This window comes from Eumetopias jubatus, unplaced genomic scaffold, assembly GCF_037043125.1.
Source record: "Eumetopias jubatus isolate StellerSeaLion01/CBP00866 unplaced genomic scaffold, mEumJub1_p1.0 scaffold_5, whole genome shotgun sequence".
NCBI lineage: Eukaryota > Metazoa > Chordata > Mammalia > Carnivora > Otariidae > Eumetopias > Eumetopias jubatus.
This window is the reverse complement of record NW_028274811.1, coordinates 26,140,937-26,157,954: the sequence shown is the minus strand read 5'-3', so window position 1 is coordinate 26,157,954 and position 17,018 is coordinate 26,140,937. Positions and strand designations below refer to the sequence as shown.

Sequence of the window (17,018 nt, the reverse complement as noted above, 5' to 3'; positions counted from 1 at the left end):
GCTTACAACAGGCTTCCTAACACTTACAAAGCTCTAAGAATTCCTAACCACTGCCCAATCAGCACCTATAGCCAAGGCCTCAGCCTAGAATCTCCTCACTGATACTTGCACTGAGTGCGGTACTGGAGAAGGCAGAGGCACATGGCCCTCACTTTGATAAGAAAACCCTAGGGTGTCCCCTGCGGGGAGAATGGAGGGTGTGGCCACCCTCCACAGCTGAGGGACAGCAGCCAAAGGACATCTAAAGAGGGGTAGAGAGTCTGGGCCAGCGTTTCCTCCTCTGTTCTCTCCACTCACCCTCATCCTCACCAACCTCTGATGTTGGCCCAACTACGCCTGCTCCAGGGACCCTCAGCCATTTCCCACAGGTCCCCTCCCAGAGGAGTTGTTTAATTGGTGGATGTGGGAAAGAAGAAGAGGAAAAAATCTTTCCATCCCTTCCAGCTCCCTCCACTCCACAAACACCCAATCAAACAATGATTATTCATCTGACCTGGAGATTTCATCCCAGGTCTTATAATGGTTCTTCTTACACCCATAAGGAGAATTGAGTGATGAAGAAATGCAAAATCCCAACTCCTAAAAATGTGGTTGAAAGAGGGAAGCCCCCCCCAAAAGTTCCCATCTGTTGACCAGAGGCAATAAAATGATGACTTAAAAAATTTGGGGTCTTTCCAAATCATGGAGGAATATATGAACAGAGGAAGATGTGCTCTAGTTTTGAAACTCTGATTTGGTACCAAGATGCCCAACGACAGTAAACACCCCACCCTCTCACCAAGACCATCTGCCCACCTTGCCCTGCCCATATGAGGCCCAGTAAATTCAACATTTATGGACCACTGACCGTGTGCTTCCAAACCTTCCAGGAGGTGGAGGTCCATAGCCTCGAGGTGCCATGAGAGGGGCAGGTGAATGCCTCAGTCAACATTTGCTGTGCTATGTTTTGAGGTTTGAGGGGACAAGATTCTGAGAAAAGAGTAGCTAAGAATACTCCAAGTCTGGGACGTATTAACCTACAAATAGCACCACAGGTCCAAGGAACAATTAATTCTGCATGGTGAGACGAAGGAAGGTGACCAGAGGGGTGACATTTAAGTTGGGCTTTGACAACACATTAGAATTTAGACTGGAATGACTGGGGAGGAGTGGCATATCAGGCAGAAAGAACTGGGTGAGCAAAGGTCAGGGTTGGGGCGGGGGTTGGGGGGTTACGGACAGTTGGCTGTGTGGGGTATGGTAGGTAGTCAGGCCGGTGGTGCCAGAGCATGGGGTCTGGGAGCAGAAAAGAAAAGGCAGGCTGTGGTTCATGACAGACACAGACAAGTGCCATTCAGAGAAGCTGCTGCCCAGAGAGACAGCTTGCAACTTCACGATCTGCCAAACCATTCAGGTCAAGGCCACTTTTTCTCCTGGGAAACCCCCAGCCAGTGGCAGATGATGGCAGGGGTGCTAGGGCTTATTTCTACCCAGAGTGTGATTCCTCTAGTGAGCAATCTTTGCGCTGGAGCTCCCCCCTGGGCTGGCGGAGACATTCTCCACGCTGCACCATGGTCGGAGGACCTTCCTCCCCGCGTCTCAGGACTTAGACCTCTACCGCAGTCTGCCTGCCTCCCCCTACCCCCTTCCCTTTATCTTTCACAGGTGGCACCCCCATGAGTCTCCTGCACCCCAAATTCCATCTGGGCATGTGCCTCCCGGAGGACCCAAACTGACTGAGGAGGTCCCTGGATGAATGCTCAGCATCTGGCCTCCATCTTGTCCGGCAGTGAGGAGCCATCGAGGCTTCTTCAACAGCAGAGGGTGGGAGCAGATCGGAATTTCACAAAAGTAATCCAGCAGCAGGGCGAGGAGCCAACCAGAGGGGTGCAAGAGGGGTGGTGAAAGAGCCATTTCAACGGGCACTGCATTTATTGGTACAAGGTTTTGGTGGCCTGTGTCATTTACTATGTAGGTACCCTCTTACTCAACAGTCTCGATTTTAGAAATCCTATAGGAACAGTGGCACAGATGCATAAAAATATAAGGATGAGGATGTTTATAGCGGCCTGACATACGGTTAGTTACACAACATTGGAAACCTCCATGTTCATCACAGGAGAGGAGAGGAAAGAGGAAATAATGGTGCGTCCATGCAGTGAAATAATCCCATGCAGCCTTTGGAATGTAGGCAGTAGGTCTCTCTGTCCTATCTGAGAAAGAGGTACACAGTGTATTGCTATTTTATTTTTTTTTAAGACTTATTTATTTATTTTGAGAGAGCGAGAATGAGAGAGAGAGAGAGAACACGAGAAGGGGAGGGTCAGAGGGAGAAGCAGACTCCCCGCCGAGCAGGGAGCCCGATGCGGGACTCGATCGTGGGACTCCAGGATCATGACCTGAGCCGAAGGCAGTCGCTCAACCAACTGAGCCACCCAGGCGCCCAGTATATTGCTATTTTAAAAAGCCAGCTGCTGGGGGCACCTGGTGGCTCAGTTGGTTGAGCGACTGCCTTCGGCTCAGGTCATGATCCTGGAGTCCCACGATCGAGTCCCGCATCGGGCTCCCTGCTCGGCGGGGAGTCTGCTTCTCCCTCTGACCCTCCCCTTCTCGTGTTCTCTCTCTCTCTCTCATTCTCGCTCTCTCAAATGAATAAATAAATAAATAAAATCTTTAAAAAAATAAATAAAAAAAATAAAAAGCCAGCTGCTGAACAAGTATACAGCATGATGGAATTTTCATGAACAAGACTGTGCACATATGTATCTTTTACATTTGTTTGTATAAATAAGCCTGGAAAGAGATACTTCCAACTGTTGATAGAGGTTACTTCTTGAGGTGGTAGGGATTTCACTTTTTACTCGATGCATTTTTTTTTAACTGGAGTAGAGTCGACAAAGAGTATTACGTTAGTTTCAGGGATACAACACAGTAATTCAATAACTCTATGTTACGCTAGGCTCACCACAAGTGTAGCTACCATCTGTCATCATACAAGGCTATGTTTTGTGTTTTTATAAAGTAGCAGTAATAGAGAGTTTCTGGCTTTTATTTTTATTTTGTTTGGGGGCTTTTCCATATTTTCTGATTTTCTAGATGATGCACATGTTTCATTTCTCCTATCAGAAAAAAATTTTAATTAAAAAAGCTCCACGTCTACTTAGAAAAAGATATAAAAATTCTTCATATGGCCTTTCCAGAGAAAAAATAATTTTAAAAAGTGGGATAGTTAGGAAATCTGTCAATGGCCTGGTCTAGGTAAATAAGAATTTGAGATGAGCTGGAATAGAGCTGAACATAGGATGGTGAAGACCGAAGTCCCAGAAGCAGCCCAGAGTGAGAGAAGGCACAGGAGGGAGTGTGTGTGCTTAGTGTGCTGGCCTTCAGGAGGCTCAGGCCGGGACAGATGGTGGACGCGAGAGGTAACACTGGTTCCTGTCCTACAGCTCAGGAGACTACTTGGGGCTAGAAACTCACGACCTACAAGAGATTCAAAACTGACCAACAGCACTCACCAATGGATGAAATGTTAAGTATAAACAGTGAATCATTAAAAAAAAAATCTCTAGAAAAACATTGGAGGATATTTATCTGATCTGAATGGAGAAAGACTTCAAATATGAGAGCAATAGCATTTTAAAACTCTAGAGATTTTAGCCTTAAAAAAACTATGCTTTAAAAACAAAACTCATACACAAACTCAAAAGGCAAGCAAAAATGGGGAGAATAATCACTACATTTACAGAGAAAATATCCTTCCTATATAAAGATACAGATCAGTAATGAAAAAAAACATGCTCCAGCAGAGAAATAGAGCATTTTGTATTAGTTAGAATTTAGTTCAGTTACATATAACAGACAACACTTGCTTAAATAAGATGGAAGTGTATTTCTCTCTCACATTAACAAAAAAAAGAAAGAAAGAAAGAAAGAAAGAAAGAAAGAAAGAAAGAAAGAAAGAAAGAAAGAAAGAAAGAAAGAAAAGAAAGAAAGAAAGAAAGGAAATCCAGAGGTGTCAGTCCAGGGCTGGTATGGTGGCTCCAGGAGTCATTAGGGACATATGCTTCTTCTAGCTCATTCTGCTCCATCCCTAGGGCACAGTTCTCACGGTCCATGTTGGTTGCTTGAGCTCTAGTCATTGTGCCCTCATTTAAGAAAGTGGGCTGGAGAAAGGCAGAATGAATAGAAGGGTACCCCTCTCCTTTTCAGGCGACTTCCTGGAAGTCCCAGATGATATTTTCACTTACATCTCACTGGCCAGAACTCAGTAACATGGCCATACCTGGCAGCAAGGAAGCCCGGGACACATCATCTTTTAGTTGGCTGGCAAAGGGCTCAGCTGAAAATTCGGTTTGTTACTAAGAAAGAAGGGGAGAATGTATGTTGGAAAGCAACTAGCAAGTTCTAGCATACATGTGAACAGAATTACCAAAATAAATACAAATGTAAAAGATTTTTAAAGGGTCGACCTTACTAATAATCAAATAAACATAAAGCAGCCCTCTTATGGTTTCGTCCAGCTATGATCTTGACGGACTGGCTAGACAAGCCATCGATGGGGACCGCCAGGATGTGATGTCCTCATAACAACTCCCATACAGCTGCCCGTGGACAGAGACCCAGAATAAAGGCCCTGCTACCTACTGAATGGCTCCTGGCCCTCCTCCCCAGAGTCTCCCTCCAACCCAAGTGATGTCAGGCTCTGTAAATGCTAGGAAGTGGAGAAAATTCTTCACCCAGGGATTCTCTAACTAAACTACAATTAAATTTTAGGTGTTTTTGAAAGTTCCTTAAAAAGTAATATCCTCATGCAAACTGAATCAGCAGTTTCAGAACTAAAAAGAACCTCTGCCCTATGCTTGGGGTGTTACAAACTAAGCATGAAAATTGACCACTAAAATGAAAACCAGTGTCAGGCAGAATTAGGCAACCCCAAGTTCACTCTTTTGGCAAATTCGGAACTTTACTTCCGGCTCCAGAGCCTCGTCAATGTCAATGCCGCCATCCCTCAGAACACACAGAAGACCAGGCCAGGGTGGAGTCTGAAGGCTTCTGAAGTTCTTAGGCCTATTTTTAATCGTTACTAGGCCTTTCTCCATTGCAGATGGTCACCAGGTCCTTCTCATTATTTACTAGAAAGCCTGCCTTTAGCACCCACTTCGAATTTTTGTTCTTTTTAAATGGTGGTGGATCAGGAAAAAAAAAATAAAAGAACAAACAGATATTTAGTGGAGTCTGGGGAGACGGTCTCCAGTACCTGGGAAGTAATGACTAAACAGACACATGCTTAGTCACATCAGGAACATAGTATCAGGAACACCTGGGTTTACCCTGTATGCCCTTGGACAAATTATTAACCTTCTCTGAGCCTTGCGTTCCTTGTCTTACAATGGGGTGAATACAGCGCTTACCTCATAAAGCCTATCCTACTGTCAGGATCCTATAGGAAACAGAGGGCCTACTCACACTGGAAGGGTTTAAGGAAACCAACAAGGGATAGAGGGGCACTTTAGGGTTAGCAACAGTGGGGAGCTGTTGCTACTTCCAGCCTGAAGGGGTGAAGGAAGGGAAGCGGTAACGGAGCCCAGAGGAGGCAGCCATCAGGATGCGTGCCAGGCAGGAGCTGTGGGCTCCCGTGGAGGATGCAGTTGGACTGTAATGGCCTGATGTGGACCCAGGGGAATAAAATCTTGACCTAATTTTCCTGTATCCACCGATTTTCTGCCGGTGGTCCCCATCAGTCAAAGCCCAAAGCCGGAGACAAGGTATATGGTGATGCACTGCAGACAGGGCAGCTTCCCAGGGCACAGAGCAGGGGGAGAGAGTGGAGGGCAGATCTGATGGGGCAAATGGAAGAGGTTTGGGGAACACTGAATGAAACAGAGAATGTGATGACCTTAGCACAGTGCTTGAACATAGTAAGTCCACAAATCCTCACTAAATACTGATTAATTTTGGACTTTGGTCTCTCTCTCCCTCTCATTCTCTTTCTGGCTACCTTTTTTTACTTACTGCTTACTTCCTGGTTTTCAACAGGTTGAGATGAGTTCCCAAGAATCAAGTGTGGTTATCTATGTTGGAGGGTTTTGAGGGAGTAATGAGTGTGTAAAAAAGATTCCCAGGGGCTCTGGGGGCTAGAAATGAGAGAGGGAAACAAAAGCAGGGCAGAAGGTGGGAAAGGAGGAGAGAAAGCCCAGTGTTTCCCATCAGGCTAGAATAAACACAGCATTATCTACTTTATGATCACATTTGCATTTACTGGGATACGATAACAGTCTTTGCAATCTTACAGCCTAGTGAGACTCGTCAGAAAGCCTAATAAGACTCGCAAAGGCCTTCCTGCCCTAAACTCAAAATTTCATTCCTACTTTCAGATGAACAGATTTTCTCTCAGTGCTCCCTTCCCTCCAAAGTCCCCAGCAGTCCAATGGGTTCACCTCGATGTGCATACACTTGCCTGCTCCCACCTGGGTGGCTGCTTCAGGTGACTCCTCTGTTCTGATTTGGTGAATGGCTACAGAGGGAGCCGATCCTCTCCTCCCATGGGATGGCTTCTGGCGGGAAGGGAGGCCCGGAGAGTGGTCTGAGCTCGTGAACCTCAGCCGCCCTTTCCTCAAGCCTTTGCCTGCTGCCAATCACTTGGCCCCCTCGAAACCTGTCTTCACTCCACAAGCCACTCTCTAATGTGTGGTAGAGGCTCCGGAGCATTCTCCTCACATCTGCCTACCCTCCCCTCCGGGCCTTCAAACAGGTCACTCCCTCTGCCTGGAGCGGACCAGCTCTCTCCTCCTGGCTAACCTCAGACTCCAGGACCCCTCAGACGTCACCTCCTCCAGGGAGCCTCACATGCGGTGTCTTCTTCCCTCCAGGCCCACAGGGATTGGGAAGGCCCTCCTTGGTTCTCTCATCCACAGCTCTTCCCCCACTCTCTTGGGACGCTGACGTGTCCATCTTGCTCTCACTATGTCCAGGAGATGGCCTGGCACACAGGGACACTGCCCGATGTGTAGGGCAGGAATTCAGAAAATAAGAAATGTTACGAGTCCCAAAGCATCGAGTCAACTCAGCTATGTATTCTAGAACATCCTTGTCTCCTGCTGTCACCCTGGCTCTCCTGCCCCAACAGCAATCAGGACAGGTAACCTTATGACTGCTCACCTCCTCTGTCCTCTCTCCTTTTTCAGGTATTCTCTAAAATGCCACGACCACCCTATCCCAAGTAGCCACTTGGTCACTTGATTACACATTAGTGCATTTTAATTTGCTACACACCACTTATCGCTACCGCGAACATTTTATTTATGTGTTTAATTATTTCCAGTCTTCACCACTAGACTGTCAGCTCCATTTGAGCGGGGATGGCTGTTCATGGTTTTACGCCCAGCATCTAGCACAGTGTATGCCACACAGCCAAGCGTTCATTAAATGTTTGTTAAATGAATGTGAGCTACTGTTACTGTATCCTGATTTAATTTGCTGTAGGCCCTCTATCCCTGCTGTTGGATTAGACGCTTGAGAGAAATTCAGGGACCTCCCTCGTGGCACTGGAAGGTGGGAGGGGGACCTCAGGTCCCTTCCTAGGCCCACGCGGGGTATGCTGCCTGCCTCCAGCTTCCTCGTGGCCAGATGCTGAGGAATCTCAGCCCAGCCCCGGCAGGTCCCAGGTGCTGGAAATGCTTCCCCAGGGGCCCACCACCCAGACGGACAGAGGACTGCGTCCAAGGCTCCGCAGCTAGCCCAGCACCCAACAGGAAGCAGGCACCGTGGCTGCTGACAGACGTCTTCCTTCCCCCCTATAGGCGCCGGAGAACGCACAGAGCTGCCGGGCTGGGTGCAGAAACCGGCCCTGCAGCGCGTGCCTGGGCTCTGCTCTGGGGCTCTGCGGTGGAGCAGGGCGAGCCGGGAGAAGCTGTAGCCTTGCTCCTGCCCCTCCCATTCCTGCAGGAACGGCTCTGCCGGCTCAGCTGAGGGCCAGGCTGGAGTCTCTCACCTGCCCCCCGCCCTTCCTTGAAGCCCTCGGGTTTACTGGAAATCATAAACTGTTACAGACAGCCTTTATCACACCCTCAACAGTGCACTCTTAATATTTAACGCCAGAGGCTGAACAACCAGGGACGCTGGCCTCCTGGTTACTCCCAGTGACTGATATTTGCACCTGGTAATTGAGGTCAGATTTGCTTCTCTTAAGTCACATGATTTGCCTCAAGGCAGGAAGGTGTCTGAGCCACTCGTTGCAAAGGGACCTGGAGGTGATTACAGAAGCTGCAAAGGCTGTGCTTCTCAGGGAGCCAGACCTGGGAGTATGGCGCTGAACTGGCAGCAGGTAAACGACCCACTTAGGGCCTAAACCCCAACGTTTCACTGACAGCAAACTTCGGACACCTTCCCTCTAAGGCACCTGGTGAATGCAGCCACTTTGAAACTTCTCTGGAAGTGGGTGGGGCATTAATTAACTAACTAAAAAACTAATTAGGCATGTTTAACAGGCCACCTGGAACATTCTGGTCACATCAGGGTCTCCAAATCACAGTACACGCCCCACCCTACCCAGACACCTAATCTTGCTCCAGGCTTTTCTTGACCTCAGGTATTTATCTCCTGGTTGTCATGGAAGCTGCTCAGATAAACAGCAACTCAGCCAACCTGGCCCCTCCGTCAGCCGCGGATCCTTCTGAGAACAGTGGAGCTCCCTGGTGGCTGCCGGCGGCCCTGCCCGCTGGGCTGGCGGCAGCTCCAGACCAACTCACATGTGAGGCTCTTTCACACGGTTTCCTGAGGTGCACAGTGGGTGCTCAATAAATGCTCATTGTATGAAGGCACCTCCAGGGGCTATGTTTGTTCTCAGGCCTCAAGGTCCCTCAACAGCCGCTCAGTGGCTGCTGTGATTGGAGCAGATCCACCCTCACCCAACACCCCAGTCACCCCAGGGACTGCAGGCCAGGCTGGCTACAGCCACTCAGCTCCTCCAGCGATCCAGGTGGCCCCTAGGCCACTTCTCTGCACCCAGAGCCGAGCAGACACAGACCCGTAAGGAAGGAGCCCGCCGCGGCCTGGCAGGCGAGCTGGGGGGAAGGCAGGGGGGGTTGTCTGGCTACATCGGCCCTGGATGCCACATCCCACAGTCACAGCGGCAGAAGGCCCACCGTCCACATGCACTGGAACGTCAACTTCGCTGTCTGCCTGTCCACCCCAGGCGCTGGACACACTGTCCAAGTGAGGCCCTACCGACTCTTGAGGATGGATGGATGGCCTGAAAGGGACACTGCCAAGGGAATGAGGAAGAAGTCACTGTCCCTAAAGACCCTGAAACGGCTACCAAAGGAGGATCTGCAGCATCCCCAGAGAAGTTTCTAAGGTAGGGCAGATGTCCCCCTCTGGGGCACACAGCTCAGTCCAGAGAGGGGCTGGGGAATGGGCCAGAGCACCTGAGCTCCCCTGTTTAGGGAGGTGGGGCGGGGGCCGCGTGTGGGCTCTGGGATCGGCCTGTGAAGCGGGGGTCTGCTGCCTGAAAACAGTGCAGCCTTGCCCGTCATTTGACCTCTGTTTCTTCATTTACTTTTACGTGAGTTAAAGATCATATGAGTAAAACTTTATTAGAGTAAACCCTCAATACATTTTAACTGTATAACTACTTTTTTCCTTTCAAAAACTCCAAACTAAACAGAAAAGAAACGGTGAACGATGACATGGCATTACACATCAGCAGAAAGTGAATGACCTGTAGGATAACAGAAACGGCTGCAAATAAACCATTGAGCACAGAGAGGTTTGAGCACCTTGGCTCACTTGAGGTGCCCGAGTCATGGCAGAGGCCCAGGCTCCATGAGGCTGAGCCACATGTGAAAGCTGTTTCCACCTGCATACCAGTGGGGCCCAGTGATGGCTTTAGTAATAATGACAAGAATGAGAGCCCTCACAGGCCAAGCACGTGCATAGGTTACTTTATTTATTTCATACTGCATTCGCGTGAGGTAGGTATTCTCATTCCCATTTTACAGATGTAGAAACTGAGAGCCGAAGAGGCTGCATAACTTTCCAAGCATGCCCCACCCACCCACCCCCACACACACAGAAGCAGAGCTGGGATTCAAATCCACGCCTGACTGACTGTGGACTTCTCCACTGTGCTAGACCGCCTGAAGCGAAATTCGAAGGGCTATCCATTTCCTGGGAAAACCCATCTGGGCAGTCCTTAACTCTCCTTCACCAGGAGCAGGGGCCACCACTGTGTCCCTAAGACCACTGGGAAGAGTCTTCTGGTGACAGGGTGACCGGGGCAGCTGCAAAGGGCGTCTGCCACCCCTGCCCCATACGGCAAAAGTCAGGTTTCTTTTTCCAAAGGGTTTTAAAGAGACTCCACCCTTACCCGGTTCCTAGGCCTAAGCCTAAGTAAGAGTCCTCCCACAGTAGTAAGGGCCCAGCTCTGCTCAGGGATAGAGAATTCTAGAGTACCAACCTGCTCCCTGCATGCCCGTCCCAGTGCCCACTTCAGGCCAGGCTGGGTCTCTGTGAAGCCTCAGGGGGATCTGTAGCATCTGGCCACACCAGGCAAGGGGGAAACAGGGGAGCACTGGAAGGCCACTGCCTTCAAGGCCCCTTTGCTTCTCAGAAAACAAAGAGGGAGGCTCCCTGTCCGCTAGTCCCACAGGTGCCCCTCCCTGAGGGGCTCCTAATACCCAGAATCAAGAGTGCTGTGTGCTGAGGAAGCCCTGTCTTGCAATCCGCTACAAGAGCCAGAACCAGCTACCAGACGATTAGGCTCAGCCAGAACTGTCCATGTGTACTAACATTTTCTCCTGAGACCAAAACAAATCCCAGGGAGAGAGAGAGCACTAGCCAGGGACACCAGGAGCCCTGGCGCCTATTTCCAGCTTTGCCTCTAACTCTCCACATGACCTTAAGCAAGTCACTTAACTTCCCTTGTCTAAGGCTTTCCTTCCTGTTAAATGGGAATAATTACATATAATCATAATTGTAACCACCATTCACTGAGGTTTTACTCTTGAGTCCCGCCCTGTGCTAGAAACATTGTCACATTTATCCTCAGAGTGCCCTTGGAGGTAAGTACAGTTTTCATACCCACTTTCAGACAAGGAAACTGTGGAGGAACAGGGAATTTAGGGAACATGCCTATAGTCCGTGGTTAGTAAAGGTGGACCTGGGTCTCGGTACCATGTCCACTGTGACATACAGAGTTACTTTATAAAGATCAAGGACAGAAGTAAAAGTGTTTTGAAAACAAATAAAAAGGCATGGGGTAGGACGGGGGTTGCATAATACAAACATAGATCACAAACGCCTGGACATGATTTAAGGGATATTCCTAATCCCTTTAAGAATGTTCTGTGGAATCTGTCCATAGAATCAGAGACCACCAAGAAGGGAGAGACCCTCAACAACTTGTTTTCTTTCCTCCCTCCCTCCCTTTGGACCGGAATGCTATGCCTAGCCAAAGTCTACAGGTGAGGCCAGAAGGGTCAAGCAAGGGGGCTCCAGGGCCTTGGGTTGTTCTGTTCGTAGCCATGAGTTCAGCTGGACGTGTCAGGGGCTTAACTATTTGCCGAATACTCTCTGGAGGCGTGAGAGAAGGAACGGCTGGGAAACTTCGGTACAAACCAAGAGCACTGGAGCATCAGGGCCTTGACAAAAGGCAACGTGCACTGGGGCTGCAGCTGTGCCCTCAGCCTGCCCGGATCACCTCAGCCCTGCGGCTCCCACTGGGGAGGAGAGACTTGCCCCGGGACCTACAGCTCCCAAACACGCCCCGCAGGTCTCTGCAGCTCTGGGAACTACCTGGACTGTTGCTGTGCCGAGGGGGGAGGCCTGGCGGAGTGCCTGCCTCGCTGCTTTCCCAGGGCTTCGGAGAGGCTGGGAAGTGACTTACTCAAAGTCCCCCTTCTGCTCCTAACCGGTTCCGCCCAGGGAGGCCCGCTCACAAACAGATGCAGTCACTCCAGACTCACAGGGCCATGCAGGGTGGAGCTGGCTGAAGCCCTGGCGCTCCCCAGACTCAGGCCAGGGCACACCTATATATACTCTGGGGTCGGCGGGATCCAACCTCCACCGGCCATGGGGTCTTGGAGAATTATTTGAAAATATTTGAAAAGCACTGGTTTTCTCAGGTGTAAAATGGAAATAACAGTAAGCTTGTGTTCCTGTTCAAAAGTCTCTACTGCCTATTCTTTTTTTTTTTTTTAAGATTTTATTTTTTAAGTCGTCTCTACACCCAACGTGGGACTCAAACTCACAGCCCTGAGATGAAGAGAGTTGCAGGCTCTACCAACTGGGCCAGCCAGGTGCCCTTTCACTTCCTAATCTTTATGGTATTAAAGCCAAACCACTTGGCTTGATAATAAAATCCAACCACCACACAAATCCTGTCAACCCGACCTACCCAATCATGACCCCCCTGGATTCCTCCTGATGCTCCTGTTCCCTTCATGTGTGCCTGCAACTACCACCCACCTTCTCTCTCCTGTTTACTAAGGCTCTGGGGCCACCTCACAAAGCCTTCCCTGGCTTGGGCTTTCCTGGGTGCTCACAACTGGGCACTTGGTGGCGTCGAGATTGCACGTAAACAGAAGTTTTGATTCTCAAATCAGAAGGGTGCCTGTTTCTTCTCTTATGTGTCTCCCATCAGGAATTAAATAATACATAAAAATTCCTGCTGACTCACCGAAAGTCAGAATTCAGTTAAAACGCCCCACCCCCATACTCCCTCATGTCACAAGGGAAGGAAAATAAAGATAAAGAAGTAAGTTAAATTGGAGGCAAACTCGAATCACTCCTGTTCCTGCATGCTTGGTCAGTGTGAAAAGAAAAAATAAAAGGTCTCTAACTCCAACCCAGACGTAAGAAGGGGAGGGACTCCCTAAAAAAAATGCATAGAATAAATCACAAGGACTAGCCTCACTTCAAGATTTCAGGAAGGAAAACACAGTTAAACTGAAAACTGTTAAGTGGTGTTAAAAACACACACATAGACACACACAACAACAAACAGCCCGGAAATGTTTTTAGTACTGCATTTATCAGAGTCCCTTAAGGGCTTGATTTGTCCTTCAACATATTCTTCCTAACACCTGCTTTTACTAAAAACCAACAGCCCAACACCAGAGCTCTGTGAGTCAGAAGCAGAGTGAAACTAGACCCACAGGTACTCAGCCGTGAAGCACGTCACCCAGATAACAAGCAAGAGCCACACTAAGTTTGACCGTCAGGGCCCCGTGGCCATGAGGGTGGGCCACCAGGAAGCTGAACCAAGGGCGGATGGGTGGCCCACAACACCCCACATTCTCCTCCCGCCTTGTTCCTCTCTCTGGCCCCTGCCTCCAACTCAACCTCCCAGCTGCCAAATGCACCCGGAAAAAAAGTCCTCGTGCCACCTCCCACCCAAATGAATTCCACGTTATTTCAAGTGAGACCGCGGGACCAACGCATATTTCTTTCCTGTCTTTTTTTTTTTTTAAACAAAGAATAGCAAAACATAGAACTTAGAAAACTCAAGTGAGAAGAATTAGATCTAAATACCTTTTGGTTTTAACCTTGTCTCATACAGTTAATCTCTGAGTGCAAATCTACGTCTACACAAAGCAACTGTCCCCCCCAACTGCCCCCACTTTTCAAACAACATCAGCGTGGTTCTTATTCCTCTCTCAGATGCTTAGAAAATGGACTTGCTCATTACATCTTACAGAGTCACAAAACACAATCATGGCCCACACAGAAACCTGCACTCCAAAATATTCACGGCATTGTTCACAATAGCCCAAACTGGAAACAACCCCGAACATCCATCAAATGATGAATGAATAAACAAAAGTGGTATAACCACACAGTGGAATATTATCTGGCAATGAAAAGGAATGGAGGGGTGCCTGGGTAGCTCAGTCGGTTAGGCGTCTGCCTTCGGCTCAAGTCATAATCTCAGGGTCCTGGGATCGAGCCCCACATCAGGCTCCCTGCTCGGTGGCGAGTCTGCTTCTCCCTCTCCCACTCCCCCTGCTTGTGTTCTCTCTCTCACTGTGTCTCTCTCTGTCAAATAAATAATATCTTTAAAAAAAAAAGAAAAGGAATGGAGTACTGACACGTGCTGTTATATGGACGAACCTTGAAAACATCGTGCAAAGTGGAAAAAGCCAGGCACAGAAGACCACAGGGTGGTGTGGCGCTATCTCCATAATGCCCAGTATAGGAAATCTACAGAGACGGGAAGTAGATGAGCCGTTGTCGGGGGAGGGCTGGGGGAAACAGGCAGAGTAGAGGTGGGTGACCATCCAGGGGTGCAGAGTTTCTTTTGGGGTAAGGAAAATGTTCTAAAATTAACTCTGGTGATGGACATGCAACTCTGTGAATATATCAAAAGCCATTCAATCATACATTTTAAATGGACAAACTGTATGGTATGAGAATTATAGCCCAATAAAGTTATTTAAAAAAAAAAAAGACAAGGAAAAAGTATCTCATAGTCACAAATTAGTGACTGTTGTGTAAATCTATCAGTTTGAAACATCCACAGTGAATGTGTCCCAGGCTATTTGTCCTGAGTGGCTGGAAATGAAGGGCCCCAAAGTAGCGCTCAGGAAGGCACCCCCCCGGGGACAAAGGACAACTTTTCTTTCACCGACCACAGTTTTACCTGTAGCATTTTAAAATGTTCAGATATCGGCAGGCACTTAAGAGCACCCGGGTTTGTAAAATAGCTGATTGTGACAGCACTGAAGATTTAGGTTGCACCAGTCATCAGAGCTAAGCTGAGACAGAGTCCTGCTTGAGGGGCGCTCGCGGATGTCAGTGTGTGGAGCCTCAGATGGGTCGCCCAACCTCCTGGGCACAGAAGACCCATCAGACTTTGCCACTTTCAAACTCCACCAACTTATGGAGGTTACAGGTCCTCCAGATGAACCACAAAACTACCTTGCATCGAGTGGTACACAGAATAATGCACATAAGGATTTGCATAGCGCAAAGGGCAACAAAGGCAAATTTTACTAGTGAGCCAACAATTCAGGTTAAAAGAAATCAGAAAGAAAAATAGGATGTGAAGTTAAGAGGGTAAATTTAGAGAGGGAGGTTATTTAGGGATTATAATTTTGTTTTCCATTAGTTTTGCTTTGTTCCTTTTTCAGGTCTACAAGAACAAATATGATTCATCTTCTACCCATAGGTGGCCAGCCTCATTTTCTGATAAGAGGCAAGAGTTCCAGAGACCTTGGGCTGCCACCCTGCCTTGCTGCATCTGAGCTCTGTACATAATGTAACCTCTGAGCTTTGGTTCCACATTTGTAACAAAGGAGTAATATTCCCTATTTGGCCAGGTTTTTGTGGGGACTGAATGAGGTAGGAAACGGCACAGCACAGCGCCCGACACACAGACACTCGGGGCAAAGCTGGAATACGGGGAGGATGAAAGAGAGGGTTCATCAAGCTCCCTACAAATAAAGTTAGTGACACTGAAGGAAGATGTCACAGAGTCCCTGTCAGGCAGAGCCCTAAAGGGGTTGCAAGGAAGGACAAAACATCGTCGAAGGAAGCAGGTGCTGAAAATCAGGGAGGGTCTTTCCTAGACTTCTCATTACAATGCCAAGAAGTGGTGCACTGCCCTTAGCTTCACGGACAGAAAGTACGCTTCTTCCCAAATATGCAACTTAGAATTATTGTCTGTTGAGGGCAAATGGGATCGAAATAGAATGTAAACAATCCTTCCACAAATGCTCACGTTGCCGACTGCAGCCGGGAATCCATTTTCTTGTTTCTCTGCGGTCCAGCCTGGGGACTGCTTTGCCGGGTAGAGAAGTCCAGGGCGTGCTGCCACCTGCAGGCAAAACGAGGAAAAGCACAAAGTGACGGACAGGATCACCCACCTTCAGCGCCAGGCAACTGCAACAGCTGGGTCCATCCAGGTGCAACAGCCAGGGGAACCCGCTCAGTTCTGTGTTTGTGATTCCACCACAGGGTTGCGACAGACATAGTCAGTAAAAATTCTAGACTATCAAGGACTTGAGCATCTCTTAGCCACAACCGGCAAACTCACACAGGGCTCACCGTGTGCCAGACACTGCTCTAAATGATTCACACTTATTAACTCATTTAATCTTCACCAAAAAATTGAACATTTTAAAGGTCTCTGCTGATTTGCCTGATTATTTGAGTTAGCATGAATAATTAAAATGAAGAACTTGATAATAGCCAATTTCAAAGACGGGTCAGACATAAAAACTCTGTGAGACGTTCTGAGCATCCTGCATATCATGCAGCCTCCCTTTTTCAAGTCCCTGTTATGGACCAGACACTGCTCTGGGAGCTGGCATGCACCCAAAAGATGAAGTCCCTCCTCTTGTGGGCTTCCGTTCTGGTGGAGGGAGGTGACAAGAGAAGAGGCAATAAATGCTGGGCCGAAGCAGCAACAGTGTAAAGGGGACAGAGGGTGATGACCATGCTGTTAATATTCATTCCCTTATTCATTTATCCCCACGTACTTACTAACCATCTACCGCAAGCCAGACACTGTGCTGGGATACAGCAGTGGGCAAAAACCAGACATGGTCCCGGCCTGTATGGGGTACTTACTCACATAGGAGAAGCATATATGAATCAAATGATCACTTTAATAAATGCCAAGGTATAACAACCCAGGGAAGTGTGAGAGCAGAATGACACAGGAGGTCACTATGAGCGCAGCCTAGGGAGGCCCGACCTTGTCTGGAGCCTCAGGAAGGCCTGGAATGGAGTGTGGGGAGGAGAAACATCCTTGGTAAGAAGCATACCATGCACAAAGGCTGGATCACGGACAGCAAGCCAGAGGCCAAGGAGAGAGAGACGAGGTAGGGGGAGGTGGAGAAGGGGTGTGAGCAGCACTTGTACGGCTCCCCCAGGCCCGAGAGGCCCTCATCCTCCGAGGCCTGGAGCACCGCATGAGAATTTTAGGCAGAAGAAGAATGTGGTTGGATGTGTGTGTTTCTAAAAGACTACACTGTGGGGTAGGCTGACTAACGGCCCCGCCACAGACGCTGATGTCTGGATCCCTGGAAGTTGTATGT

At 48.7% G+C, this 17,018-nt stretch overlaps 1 protein-coding gene across 1 annotated transcript in view; it reads right to left on the bottom strand.

Moving 5' to 3' along the window:
* The window catches only part of LOC114209408 (uncharacterized), a 64,498-nt gene that overhangs the window by 34,237 nt on the left and 13,243 nt on the right, over nt 1-17,018 (bottom strand). Inside the window, exon 3 of the mRNA XM_028103446.2 lies at nt 15,698-15,793. Within this exon, the coding sequence (XP_027959247.2) occupies nt 15,698-15,793 (96 nt within the window). The remainder of the gene's footprint in view (nt 1-15,697; nt 15,794-17,018) is intronic.